At 36.5% G+C, this 14,868-nt stretch overlaps 1 protein-coding gene across 1 annotated transcript in view; it reads right to left on the bottom strand.

Annotated features, from left to right (window-relative positions):
- TTC3 (tetratricopeptide repeat domain 3) overlaps window positions 1-14,868 on the bottom strand; it is a 67,731-nt gene that overhangs the window by 7,062 nt on the left and 45,801 nt on the right. Inside the window, exons 28-39 of the mRNA XM_054399566.1 lie at window positions 14,389-14,703; window positions 13,330-13,593; window positions 12,855-12,901; window positions 11,949-12,005; window positions 10,465-10,541; window positions 9,569-9,709; window positions 8,310-9,210; window positions 5,671-5,736; window positions 4,869-5,018; window positions 2,751-2,890; window positions 1,351-1,419; window positions 606-702 (exon numbers count right to left, since the gene is read on the bottom strand). Coding sequence (XP_054255541.1) covers window positions 606-702; window positions 1,351-1,419; window positions 2,751-2,890; window positions 4,869-5,018; window positions 5,671-5,736; window positions 8,310-9,210; window positions 9,569-9,709; window positions 10,465-10,541; window positions 11,949-12,005; window positions 12,855-12,901; window positions 13,330-13,593; window positions 14,389-14,703 — 2,324 coding nt within the window. The remainder of the gene's footprint in view (window positions 1-605; window positions 703-1,350; window positions 1,420-2,750; window positions 2,891-4,868; window positions 5,019-5,670; window positions 5,737-8,309; window positions 9,211-9,568; window positions 9,710-10,464; window positions 10,542-11,948; window positions 12,006-12,854; window positions 12,902-13,329; window positions 13,594-14,388; window positions 14,704-14,868) is intronic.

Raw genomic sequence — 14,868 nt, 5'->3', positions numbered from 1 at the left:
CAGGCCTTCAGGAGGGTAAAAAGGTTCCTTTCACCTCAACTGATAGCAAAGGGGTTCCCATAATTGTTCCATTTGCAACTTAAGAAGTGAGAATTGTTCATGATACTCAAAGCATCACCAGCAGAAAACATGCTAGTTTAGAAAAACATCATTTACCAGTCCTCTCCTCCTTTCAGTAAAACACCCAAGTTGGTTGTTACCTGATAAAGAAGTATCTATGTATTCCCTAACCATGATCCACTTTTAACAAGGCATTTTTTATGTTCCATTGGTTAATTCCTACTAATGAAATCTAGTCATAACAAGGGTGAGTCTGAAACTCAGTTACTAGTAGGATTTTGTTTGGGCAATGCCCCAAATTCTATGTATTTTTTATAGTGGTCAATAAAAACAACGTGCCCTGATGATTTGCAAAGTTTTGAAGGGTAAGATCATGAACAGCACTTGTCAATAATCCATTCACACTGACATATCCTTATGAAAGTGTTTAAGATGCTATTTAAAAAGTGAATTGTTAAATAAGTCTTCACCAGCCATGCTTTCCACCTACTATCAGCACAAATGATCCAAGCTTTAGCAAAGATGTTTCACTTTTTTGTTTGTACCTCTGCTTCAACAGCTCTCTCCGTACAATCCTGGCAGTTATCTTCACTCTTTTTTATAAGCTCTTCCAATTTTAGTTTCTCACTAGCGAATTTATTACTGTGAAATAAAGAAGTTAAATATTTACAATAGAATAGTACTTTAAATTTAGAGGTTTTCTACAGCTATTCTCTCTTCTCCGTTTACATTTCACAGCTTGTGACTTCATCATATTTGTGTAGCCACACTACTAGCTCTTCTATGGACACAACCTTGGGATTTCTTAACCACATTTCACTGTGCAACCTAAAAAGCTTACAGAAGTTAGACCACTGCAGTCATGCAAGTATTATTGTTCTGAGCCTCAGCACCTATATAAAGACTGTATCTATAAATGAAACCTTGACTTCATACTACGTGCACAGGAGCAACTTCTGGCAAATGTTTAGATAACCTTACAGTTGTTCAGGACTACAAGTGTGTGATGATCCAAAGCTACACAACAACAGGTCGCTGTGCCTGTATCACCCCCTACTTCTGATGTGTTCTAAAACACAGTATCATATAATCAAGGGAAACATATGGGAGTACAAAAAGGCAGATTTTTATTACTTTAAATCTCTAAAAGAATATATTTACTTATCATAAGTAGAAGTAAACTAACTTAGAGTAAGAAATACAGGCAAAAGTGCTGCATTTTTCTAAGCTTTTACACAAAGTGGACAAGTCATCTGAAAAACATAAATATTGCTCAAACAAAAGTATTACCTGGTATCAAGATATGTATTTAAAGATACGTTGTACTGCTTTTCCTTCTCATCAATGATCTTTGAATACCTAGAGGAATCAAACAGTTATTAAGCTTGTTCTGAAAAACTGTTCTTAGGCCAACACATAATGTGTTCCTCTATGACTTTAGTGACAACCTGTTGTGTTTTACACACTGTTTAAAACCAAAGTGCATTTGTATTCCTAACTCAGGAGTGGCAAATATAATAGCAGGGTGATGATTTTGAAGAAATTTGGCCCAAATGACTTAGACTGAAGATAACAGCATGCAAGGACAGAAATTTTCTCCTCTTTAAAGTGAGAGAGAACATCAAAGATACAGCAGGAATTGTCCAATCTCATTAGAAAAAAACATGTCCAAGTCAGTTTCATGAGTTACACAAAGCTATTTTAAATGTTCACCTGGAACTTGCAAAAAAAACAAACCAAACAACCCAAAACACCCCAAACAAAAGCAGACAGATTTCAGCCTAATCTTATGATAAAACATCTAGCTGTTACACAGCCAAGTACTAGGGTAACATAAAGATTTCTGAAGTCTTTATAGAAAGTTTCAGGAAAAGGCACTGATAATACTTCATCAAATGGTACACAACTTATTTTTTATGCATGTCCATGACACATTCTCATGGATGCTTGTTGACTATGGTAGAAGTTGACTGCTGCTTCTTGCTCCTCCATAGCCAGCAGAGCTCATTAGCCAGGGAACAGCTGGGTTTGCTGCACAGGCTCATGACAGGATTCATACTTTGGTAATATTAAGTTCTATGGAAAGCTCGTTTAGGCTGAAGGAAACAACCACAATAGATACATGCAGTTATGTAGTTCTTGTAGTTTTTCTTTAATTTGAGCAATGAATGACAGGACTAGAAAAAAAAAAGGACACATGCATCCTTGCATGACCCTCAGATGGGCTAAGCAGCAGAAGAGAGAAATCCTGTAAGAAAAATAAGATGCAGATCTGAGTTGATGGAATGAAAGCAATGAAAATGTAAAGCTGATTTTAATGCAGCAGAGGGGCATGCTGAGAAAGCTATGGTAAGGCATGAAAGAGAAAAGTGGAAAAGCAGTGTAGGTCTGAAGGATTCTGGAAAATACGCAAAGATCTTAGATAGTGAAGTAGTATTTGTTAATTAGGTTAAATAACATATCTAGGGCCTATTAGCAGCAGCTCTAATCCAAGAGTGCATTTCACTAATTTCAGAATGACATAATCAGGACAACAAGTTTTCAGTTTTTGCTCTGCATACCTCATGGAGTCAGTAGACTTACCATAGTCTATCAGAAATAACTGTACTTACTGCTGCTTGAGAAAAAAGAATTCAAAACAGAAAGTACCAAAAGGGAAAGTAATGTAAATCTGCACTTAAAATCAGTACCTATCATTGGTATCTGCATGCTTTTTAACGGTGTTCCTTAGTGCTTTTAAGTTCTCTTGATTTTCTTTTTTCTCCTGTTGCCATTTTTTCACTTGTATTTCTAAATCTTGATGAAACCAATCCAGTTCATTCTTTGATACCTAAAAGCAGAAAAGATGAAAACATTAATTCTGAAAATACTAGTTTATTCAAATGCGAGTTAGACCAGATTGCTGACACTTCTGATCAAAAGCTAAGCCAGTGAAAATTACAGAGTTTTACTAGTGCTTTTACTCTATTTCAGGTGTTCAGTGTGGGCTTTTACTCTATTTCAGGTGTTCAGTGTGGGCAACACACTCAAACGCTTTCCTGCGGGGATCTGCACATGTCATTTGCATGTCTTCAGAATACTTGCAACTGTGATTTGCAGTCAGATAATAGCAGAAAACTAGTTCCAGTGTCACATACAAGCATGTACTGAAATCCAACTCAAAACCCACTCAAAAATCAGTCCTGGTACTGTTCTATCAACCGGGAAGCTACAATTCATAGCAGAGCAAGACATCAGTGAATCTCGTGCCTGCCATAACTGTCGAGGCAGCATCAACGCATCACTGAGAAATGTAAAATGTATTTTTTTATAAAGTGCCTACCATGCCTATGGACAAGTTGATCCACCTTGCATTCAGCTACCACAGAATCACAGAAATAGGTTGGAAAAGACCCTCAGGATCACCAAGTCCAACTAATAACCCTACTCTACAAGGTTCACCCTTAAAACATATCCTCAAGCACCACATCCACACAACCCTTAAACACATCCAGGGTTGGTGACTCAACCACCTCCCTGGGTAGCCCATTCCAATGCCTGACCACTTTCCAGCTCAAAAATTCTGAGCTCATTTTGTTACCAAACATTCACACAAAAAACCTGTGGTGGGTTTGGAAATTCCCCTCCAACATTAACTTTACCAGACTAGCTCAGTTTGGAAGCAAATGGAGCTATATTTACAAGCAAAACTACAATCTACAAACAGAATGCAATGAATATATACAAATAGACAGTATTTACAACATTCACAGGTATTTACAATTAATAAAACAGTACAGAAATCCCCCTGGCCAAAAAGACCAGGAAAGCTGCCTCCCTGCCTCCTTCTCCCTGCCTCTACTGATCCCCCAGCAAAGGAAAAAGAGAAGCAGATAAGGTTAATACCAGACCAAGCAATGCGATCAAGGTCAGCAAAAGTGTGTTAGAAATCCTCCCAGCACAGAAGCAAGAAGAGAGCAGAACACACTGCACCGCACTGCTAAAGATTGTTTTGAGAACCAAATCTTATGGGAGCTATCCTTCCAATGAAATTGTTTAAAATAATCATTATTTTTCCTTTTTACACCCAATAGTGATTTATTTACATTTTTACTACTTTCTGCTCGAAATCTGTAACAAATTTTAAAGGCATAGCCTCAAACTACCACAAAATCCCACATGTGAGACTCTAATATCCCTCACATGAAAGTTTTCCAGGCTATTTGCAGCCAGCAGTAAAACTAGAACCTGGGAGCTCCCAAGCTACAGTACCCAAGTTTTCTCCAACACACCATTGAAAGGAAATGAAAAAAAAAAAAAAATTAAACCGAGATCCAATGACAGGTCCCATCTTACTAAAGAGAGGACACAGGGAGAGATGGCTTTGGTTTCAGTTAATTATTTTTCTTTAAATAGAAAAACTCCTTTTCATGTAGAAAAGTGGGTAGCCTGTAGCATCTACAGCTTTAACTATAAAATGAATATAGTCCAAGTGATAACAGGCTGGTAAGTGTTGTCTGGGGACTGCTCCTCTTGCTCCCAGACATTCTCAAGGAAATAAAGCCTGTTAGCAAACCCAGCAAATCAAGAAGAAAGAGTCAGCAACATAAGTGTGGTTTCATCTCAGGTTCAACCAAAACCAGTACCTGCCCAGGAGCTGGAAGCAACCAATATCTTCTGTGCTTAAGTGTGTTTGAAGCAACAAAGACGGTGAGGTTTACCAAGTTAAGAGGACCTCAAGTCAAGTTTCAAAAATACTGTTGATAAATTACAACCAATCTTGTGAGCCAGTGCAGTTTGTCCCACTGTTGCATGGATAAAACCATTACCTCAGTCTTTTCAACGCTGCTCTTCAGGTGCTCTTTTAAAGCACTGATTTCCTCTGAGCTTCGGCTTTGTAACTGTTCATGTTTTTCCTCTGCTTCTTTAAGTTGTTCTTTTAATACCTGATGCTCTTTCTCCATACGTAGAATATCTCCCTGAAAGTAAATCAGTTATAAAACACAATTTAATCTCTGTTAACACAGAGCAGCAAACACTCCTGACCTCTAAAAGACAGTCTGCTCTCAGATGGGATATAAAAACTTGAGTGTGATTAGGGAGGGGCAGTGTTCAAGAGAAACTTGTGCAAAAGTTTACATCCAGCTCAGAAAATGAACATTCAGGTTTGACCATGAATGGAACATGCCTAGTTCAAAAGCCATTATCTGCCCAAACAGAGTATTAAAGCCTCAAGATTTTTGGAGAGGAAAATACTACATTACCAGAAGGCATAATGCAAGATCTGAACAGCTACAGAGCAAAGCTCCAAAACCTCCTTGTTGTGGGCCTATATGAAGTTTCCAAGAAGAACATCACACTCAATAAGAAAGGTGGGGGGGAAGGGAAGATATCCCTCCTCTCTCCTCCCTCCAAAAGAAACTCCAACCCCCCCCAAAAAACCAAACCAAACCGCACAAAAAAACCCTCAAGAACCCACACACATACATACCACCAAACCCAAAACTAAAAAAAAAAAAAAAAGTTGAAACCTGTTATCCTTTGAGACCTTTTATCTTTTCACTACCACATTTTTAGGCACACCTCTAACCTTCTTCATGAGAAATATTAACAAATACATGGGTAACTTACTTGTTGCATTTCAAATGGATGAAAAGGTAAAGTATTTGTTTCCTTATCAGCTACTTCATGATTTACCTAGAATACAAAGAATCATTAGGTGATTAAAAAGCTTTCCAGTTCATACACACAAGTAGCACCTCAGCTGGTTTGGAGCTTTTATACCCAACCTACAATTTTACAAATCCAACTACATTATAAAATAGTTTCATCTCCAATGTAAAAACAAGTGGCACAATTGTTCTGGAAACAGTCTTCCATCTATAATGAAAGCACTTTTTCTGTCATGATCTTTCCCCACTTGAATTCACCCTGAAGCATTTCTATAGACAACATTTCTCCAAGTCCTTAAACACAGCTGAACTCTACATGTCCAAAAACTTACAACTTGCAAAACCAGTGTCTGACTGCTCACTGAGCTGTGTTTTGTGGCTCCTAAACTCAAGATCTACTACGTGAGTGCCTCTACTTCAAAGAGATTAGATTCAAGGACCTTCAGGGGCTCTGCTTGTTTTCTTCTAATACCACCTCATCAAGCACTTAACTGAAAGAGCTGAAATGTAAAATCTAGTCACATGACATAATAAAGATCCAGTTAATGATGTTACTGTTCTAATAGGCTATTAAAAAACCCACAGAAGTTAAATGCCTTGTTTCACCACACTTTTTCAGAGAGAAACCTATCTGTTGCTTAGTGACTTTTTGACCTCTGCTAACCAGGATTCACTAGATTGAGAATTGTTGACTCTTCTGTTATCTCTTTATTGTATATGTTCAAGAAGCAAAGAAAGAAATCTCATTTTAACAGCCTGGTCACTCAAGTGACAAAATTCATCTGCCTAGACTGATGACAAACTAACCTTCAGCAGCTGCTCAGGAAAGATTTAAAAAGAAGAAAAGTTTTGTACACAAAACAACTTTGATAAACAAACAAAACCCATGTTAACATTTTCCTAACTTTGAAAGCAGTAATGGAGAGACAGCTATTTATCTTTGTGTCGGTGTGAGCTGAAATTCCGCCCCCCCGCAACAAGTAACCAGGCTAGCCCAGTCTGGAAGCAAATGAAGGCTGTATTTACAAGCAGAGTCTAAAATCTACGATGAAATGCAATGAATATGTACAAATACACAAAATTCACAACATTTACAAATATATACAATCAACAGAAAAGCACAACCGATCTCCCTTTGCTTCCCCCCAAGGGGACCCTCCCAAAAGGGCCTCTCTCTCTCCCAGGAGCTTCTCCCCAGACCCCCCTGGACAGAGAAGCAGAGTTAGTTAAGCAGAAAGTTGTTAACCTAGCTGCCAAGGTCAGTGTGTTATCTTCAGCCAGAAGAGAAGAAACAGCAGCCAGGCAGCCCAGCAACTGCCCCCACTGCCGAACGCAGAATGTGCAGAGTGCCCACTTGGTTTTGGGTAATAGTTCTTAAACATTTCTATCTATCCAATGGAAGTGTTTAGAACAATCGTTATTTTGCTTTCTTACACCCAATAGTGACTTATTTACACTCTTTCACTTTCTCTGTTCTGAACTTTGCAAGGAAAAAATTGAAAAGACAGTTTCAAACCATCACAATCTTACAACTATAAATGACCATTCCTCCCTTAATGACAAGAAACAAAAGATGAGGAAGTCCTCCCCAGCAGCCTCTCTAGCACACTGGATCATCTCTCATAAATGGATATGTGAAACTGCCATATCTGTAACTCTGAAATCCAATCACCTTAGTCTAAAATGTTTTCTGTAACAAATGTGGATGTGACCTCTGTCTCCCTGTTACCTGAAGTGTGTCTTCAGAAGTGGTGTATGCTGATCTAACTCTGGGGTACCATTAAAGAGTGAGTGCTCCAGGCCCTCCTGCATTCAGCGTTGCACCCTGACCCTGTCTGGGTGTTCAACAATGCTTTCCCTGTTGTTTTGTTGGATGTTTTTTTTGTTTTGTTTTTCTTTTTTTTTTGGGGGGAGAGGTGGGGGATGAGGGTGGTTGGAGTTTTATTTTTAATTTTTTTATTACTTCAGGGAGGAAAAGGGAATGTGACAGAGTCTTTCCCCTGAACTTACCCTACAGCTGAGCTTGCACGAAGTCCGCAAGGGAAGCACCAACCAACAATTGTTAGAATGTACAAACTATCTAAATCCTCAAATACTGTGCAAGTTAAAACAAATCACTGAATTATGACACGAAAAAAATTTTCCATAACCTCCAAGGCAAAGCTGGAACTGATGAGCACCATCAGTGCGCTTTGATCCTGTGTCAAAAGATCAGAACTTCAGGCAGAACAAAAGTCAGTGACCATCTCTTTAAAGAATGACAAATTTAAAAGGAGGGCAGTCGTAGCAAGTGGCAACAAGTTATACTGCAAGTTCTAAGAAAGTTCCCAGTCTGATAAACACCTCAGTATCTTTCAACTCATGGCCTTTTTTGGAGAGAGAAGTACTGGAGAATGCTAAATACTATTTTTAAGATCCCCTACATTTTGGTAGCTGGAAGTATTACTTGAATATTTGCTCTCAAAAGCCTATAACACACCTGATCCTTTTGGAAGTCATAAAGAAATCATTCAAAAAGAAGCTGCACTTTCCAGCGCTCAGCACGGTCATTTACCACCTTAAAAGCTCTCAGTTAACTGTTCCATTTTCATTTCTTACCTGAACAGCTGTAATCCTTGTATGAGGGTTGCTTTTCATTAGAGGTATACCTCTGCTTTTTTTTGCCTTCTTAATAACCTGTATATCACATTTGGCTTCATCTGTACTATTTGTAACAGCAGAACTGTCTTCATAACCTGTGTTATCCGAGTTCTCCAGCTGGCACTGAGGGTCTTCAGATGTTTGTATTTCAGTCGGTCTAGAAGTGCTGAGAAGGTTCTTTCTGTCTGAAATTGCCGACTCATCATTATCCTGACAAGCTACACCCTCAGCATAAATATAAGTAGGTTGCTTAGCAACATCTGACAGGACAGGCACTGGAGAAGGCATTAGCAATACCCTCGCATATGGATAACCCCAAGAAGTCTCAGGCAAAAATATGCAGGGATTTTTAGAATCAAAGCAGTTCAGTGAGACGTCTGAATAGGATGACTCATTTTGTATGGGAGCGATGCTCTGATGATTCAAAGATTTGCATGAAGTTGGAAAAGACCAGGGAAAATGTTGTGGAGGCTGATAACATGCTACTGTTAAGTCAGTAGATGTTGATATAGAGGGTTTTTCAGGATAAGACCATGGTATGAATTCCTTAGCAGCTGGATTTAACTGCAGCTTGTTCTGGGAAGAATTTTCTTGCACGTTACAGGCTTTATAACTTTCCTCTTCATTGTCTCCAATCTCAGTTCTGCTTGTATTTTCTTTATTAAGATCTGCATGCTTTCTTAAGCCAATAAGATTATCCACCATAATGAAACGACAGGATTTCAGAAGAACAGATTTCAGACCACCTTCATCTTCTACAATCTTTTGAATTTCTTCGGGGAAACATTCATATTCCTCCACTAGCAATTTATCATTCATTTCCAAAGGGCCATGTTGTTCTAAGAGTTGAGAGAAACATCTTAAAAAGAAAAACAAAACAAAAAGAAGCTGCCATTATTAATCATTTTTTTCATGCAATTCTAAAATCTTATTTCACCCACTATATTTTCGCAATAATACTTAAAAGCAAGAACCTCTAGAACGACTGAAGAACAATCACTTAGAAGATGGTGTTCTAGCCAAGCATCAAATTCTTCTATAATACTCTTCTGCTAAAAACAAGCAACTATTGCAACGCATTAGTACATAGCTTAATGCATATACCTACATATACCAGAGCACCTGCACCCAAATTCTGGATCTAATACAGTAAGTTCTAATAATTCTAAAGTAATATTAAAGCCTTTAAACTGCTAAGCACAGAAATGTATACATACTCATATAAGATCTCATAAGTTTCATCCAATATCTTTTGATAGCTGTCACTATTTGAATACCCCATAAGAGCTTCAAATTCCTCTGTTTGTGCCCGAAGATACTGGGGGATTGCAAATGGTTCATAAGAATTTGTAAAATCTCTGTAGCCACAGAAGAGAAAAAAGAAAAAAAGAAAAACAAAAAGAAATTAAAAGAGAAGGCATTAAAAACAGTGCATATGTTGCATCTGAAAATAATTTCATTTTTCATATATACTGAAAACAGTATATTGTATGGTAACTACACAAGTCCTAAAAACATACCCCAATAGCAAACATTTTCCTAACAAGCAGAATAAACCACTACCAAAATCCTTAACTGCTAAACTTACTAACTGACCTGCCACTAGTTCACAGTAATAAATCCTAGCTCTTGCTAGCAGCTTTCACATCTATAAGAGAGAGCAAAACCAGGCTCAGAATAGAAGAGTCTGAGTCCTTACTAACGCAAAAATTCTGAGCAATGCGCTACAGGTTACCTCAATTCAAAATCATAATCTGCTTGGTATGGCATGGATGGCAAAGCTCAGCTGTGGCTGATGGAGGATGTACAAATCAATCAATTTCTTGCTGCCTGAAAACTGAACAGGAAGCAAGAAGCATTCTACTTGAAACAATACCTTTTGGCCTAGAAGATGTATGGGGCTGCAGCCTGGCAACCATTTGGTTGCTTCCTACGTCATTAAGATCTTTAAATTTCTAACACCCCTTTTACAAATGTCCTGGAAGCAGAGAAGTAATGTTTCTACACAAGCTCGTATCAAAAAAATTTAGATGCTAGTCCAGACTTGGTGTTTCTACCTGCAAAGCACTTCAGAGTGTGTGTAATAAAAGCAAAACCACACAATGGTACTTACAAAGTATTTTCATCTATAAATATTTCATCTTCTTCTCGTGCTGCTGTACTAACTCCACTGGATAATACTAAAACAGACTAATTAAAAACAAATTGTTGTTGTTTTTGTCTCATGAAAGTACACACAAAATGATCCATTGTAAAGACTATGAGTAACTTATTTACACTTGAACCTTGTTCTGCAACTTTATCACATTCATAAGCCACATTTTGAACTGCAAAACATAAGTACAATTACCAGCACTAAAACACAGCTAGAAAGTTCTTAGTTTAAAACTATTAATTTCTTCTTCAGAACTTATTTTGGAAAAAAAAAATTGGGATACACAGCCAAACCTCCCTCTTACCCATTTCATCAAAATCCTAAACATGCCTGATTTCAATCTGGATTCATACCCAAAGAACACTATAGCTTCACTCTAGGACTTCTGTATAACTACTTTCTGAGTTGACTGAGCTGACTTTCTAGGAATCTCTTCCTTTACACTTGAGAGCCTTCAGGCTTTAATAAGCTTACTACAAAGTCTGAGCTATCCCTAGTTAAACATTGTTTTAATAGAACACTTATTACTGTTCACCATGAAAAATGTTTTAGTTGCTTTCTTTTTGAATTTGTATTATCTAATAACTTCATAAATACAGAAATTTGTAAAAATGTATCTAAGTAAAAAAAAACCAAACAAAACCCACCGCAAAAATAAACAAAAATCCCACCAAACCACCCTCTCTGATGAGAATAGGAAAAACCTGAAGTTTACTCCAGAAATTCTAATAAAATTTTAAAAAGCTGGAGGCATGGAGGAAACAAAGATTCCATCAGAAGTTTGTAATAAAGCAAAATCCTAGAAAAGCAGGACAAAAAGTGTAATTTTCATGTAGAATATTATTCCTAGCAAAATCTACAAAACACTAAACAATTAGCAATGTTTTTCTGATCAATAAATGGAACACCTGCATCTTCAAGCCACTGATATGTCAATAAAATATATCAGAAAAGAAAGGTAAAGACATAATTTCAAATCTTTTTCATAAGGTGTAATGAAATATTCTTCCTTCTCAAAATGACCAGTAAACATCCTCCAAATTTGCTGTTTCTTAGTGCAAAATGATATGGAGCATAAAGCATTAATTTCTTCATGCAGTCAGTGCACCATATTCACATTTCCCCACACAGCAAAATAAGACTAGAATAATCACTGAGAACTAATATAATGAAGGTACTGGTATCCAGAATCAGTTATTCATAAATAACTTTCTTTGCAAGTTTAGAAATACTTTTTATGCTGACAAATTCATACTGTTAACAGAACAAAACTGTACTAAGTCTGAACAGCACGATTCTACTCCAGAAAAAAAAGATACTTCAAGAAACAGTCTCCACAAGGTATTTAGGAAAACACCACTATACCCATGAACATCAGTATTCTAAACAAAAAAAAAAAAAAAAAAGAGTTGGCTGCAGTAAGCAGCTAAAAAGTTACTGACCTTTGAGTCTTTTGTGTTCTTCTTCCTGATTTTGTTTTTAACTTTGATACCATTATTCTGCAACAGAAAAAAATAAACTCATTGTCTTGTTTCATTAGAATAAAATGATGATACAAAAAACGAGTAGGTAAATTTAAAACAAGTTTCCTATTAAAATTCTCATTCTGGTTTGACCAGCAAGATGTACACAGTGAAGCACACAATCTTCTCCCTCTTCAGTTCATCCCCAGGTGGAAAACAAACAAGAAACAGAACTTTGCAAGACTTTATCCAGTTTATTCTTTTTTCATTTAATTTTCCTCTTTAAAAGTTGAGCACACTGATTTTAAAAAACTGAAATTGCATATTTAAAGAGCTGTGACATCACACACAACATAGCTTCAGTGTTGGGAACAAGAAGCAAACAGAACTGTCAAATGTTAGGGTCACTTTATCTTTCAAAGATATGTAAAGACAAAAGAACTAAAATGCACCTCCACTTTCAAATAGGACTGTAATTATAGGTTAACTTTATTAACTGTAAGTAACATTGACATGGAAGTTTTTCTTTTGTAATGGTTTTAATTTAAATTTTGGATTCCCAATTCATGAAATGAAAACAAACCAAAGAATTTCACATTTCATTAAGATGAATATTGATTAATTACCTCTACAGATGTATTCCGCATCAAAAGCGAATTTTGGATTTGTATAGAAAAAAATTATCTGCAGGCTGGCATAATTTTAAGTGAGTGCCTCAAACACATAATTTACCAAAATATATCAAATATTTCTGCCAATTAGAATGAATTTTAACTCATATACTAATCAAAAAGGGAATCAGAATAATGTACACTGTAAGAATTACGAGTTGAACCCAAAAAGCATCTATAAATGGCAACGAACAATTGAGGTAAGTTCACTTACCAATATATTTTCATTTCCCTGCTTCTTTAATATAATGGTAGGGTCATCTATTGAAAGGATAACAAAAGCACATTCGTAAATGGAAACATTCTATGCAACATATAATAGTGAGCTATGAAATTAAAGCAATAATGATTCTATAATCCTTTATCAAATACCACCAACTCAAAGACTGTAGCCGTAGGATCTTTATTCTTAAAATTGAAAGCTAAATATTTCTTTTGGCTGGACAGCATACATACAGTAAAGGTAAATTTGTGTGCTGGTTGTGACACATGAAACAAACCAGCAGAATGTAACTTAAAGGGTGGCTTGCCTTTTGAGGCCATACTGCCTCAAGCACTGAACAGAGACGGTCCCATATAATGAGGTGATCAGCTGTTTGCTGAAATTTCAGTCTTTTACAGAGTCCATCAACTGTGTAAAAGCAGACAAAATACATTGCTTGTAAGAATGATAACCTTTGCATACTTACCCATTTTATCAAAGAATTCATCTAAAGCTTGATGAAGAATAGGAAAATTTTCTCTGTTGTCTTCTAACAGCCATATAAAACAACGTGTTTTCTCTAGGGGTGGTTTTAAGAAATAATCACAAATTTCATTGCCTTCAGAACTACTTTTCACATAGTCAAATTTACTACCATACTTCTCATTCCAGAGTGTGATTAAAATAGAAAAGTCAAGATCTTTTAGAAATTGTTCATATTGAAGGATAAAGTTCTTTGTAGCTGTCAGACCTAAAAGAGACAGAAAAAAACCCTCAACATTTCATTCCAGCTTCAGAGTTTTAATGCTTACAGTGTGATATTTCTCTTCAGGGAGGAACAGTCTGTTCTAAAAATTAAGTATAGTGTAGCTGAACTATATTATGTAAAACCTCCTGTATCTTGAAAACGCAAGCAAAAATTTTACACAGATTTGATATAAATTTTACTCTTAGTCACTACCAAATTATTTGCATAATAAATCTAAAAACATTCCTTAAAGTACATGGACACAACAAAACAGCATTAAGAATCCAAATTTCATCCAAGGTTTTGGCAACTTAAGTCCCTTTTGCCTGAAAAAAACCCAAACTTCTCCGTTCTTCTCCGTAAATTGAAGAGGAAACTATAGGGCAAAGCAACACAACCAAAGAGCAACAAGTTGAAGTGCTTCAACGTTATACAGTCTAAACTTTTATGACCAAAAACCCCACCATAATTTACTTTCCAAAACTGCATTTTTTATACAGATATTATCATTTAAACCCAATGCTGGAATTCAAAGACATGAAAAAGTAAATCTGTTCAATTTTCTCTGCCCTGCCCTGCCCTCATTCACATGTTTTACTTGCAGAGACAAGAGAAGTTTTTTCCTGCATTACCAACAGTCACACTTTCTTCTCTAGAAATCCTGCCTAAGGATGAAGTAAATGAAAAAGGAAAACTTTATCATTTGAAGTTTAAGAAAGCCAGTTTATCTTTTTATCTGTAAACTGAACAATAATGACAAGGTAAGGTCATCTGCTATTACATAAACACACAACCTACCCAAGTTATTAAGGTGTGTCAGCCACTTGTGTAATTTGGAATCCACTTCTTCCAGCTCACTCAGCACGTGGATAAACCCCCTTGTTTTCACTCTGTTTTTTTCCTGAATTAAGTAACTGATGAGCTGCTCCATCACTTCATGTGACATGCTGCTAGCTTTGGAATACAACGTGTAATCCTCTTCACTGATTACAAACCATGAAAGTAATTCCTTCAATAGTTTGGAAGTATCACGGACAGACGTTTTCATTTGCTCAGCATTTCGGCTGATATGCTGCAGGACTTGATCACCAGTGTGTAAATCCTGAGCATAACCTATAATGGGATTTAAAAAAACCACAAGCCACAAACAACAAAAAAAAAAGAGTTCATGTCTCTTTTCCACAATGAAAAACATCAACTGTGACATGCAGATAATTTGTACTTTAACAGAATGTATAACTTTCCATATAAACTACTAGCCTTAGTGTTAGAAATTTG

This window comes from Indicator indicator, chromosome 1 (assembly GCF_027791375.1).
Source record: "Indicator indicator isolate 239-I01 chromosome 1, UM_Iind_1.1, whole genome shotgun sequence".
NCBI lineage: Eukaryota > Metazoa > Chordata > Aves > Piciformes > Indicatoridae > Indicator > Indicator indicator.
This window is presented reverse-complemented; position numbering and strand designations above follow the sequence as displayed.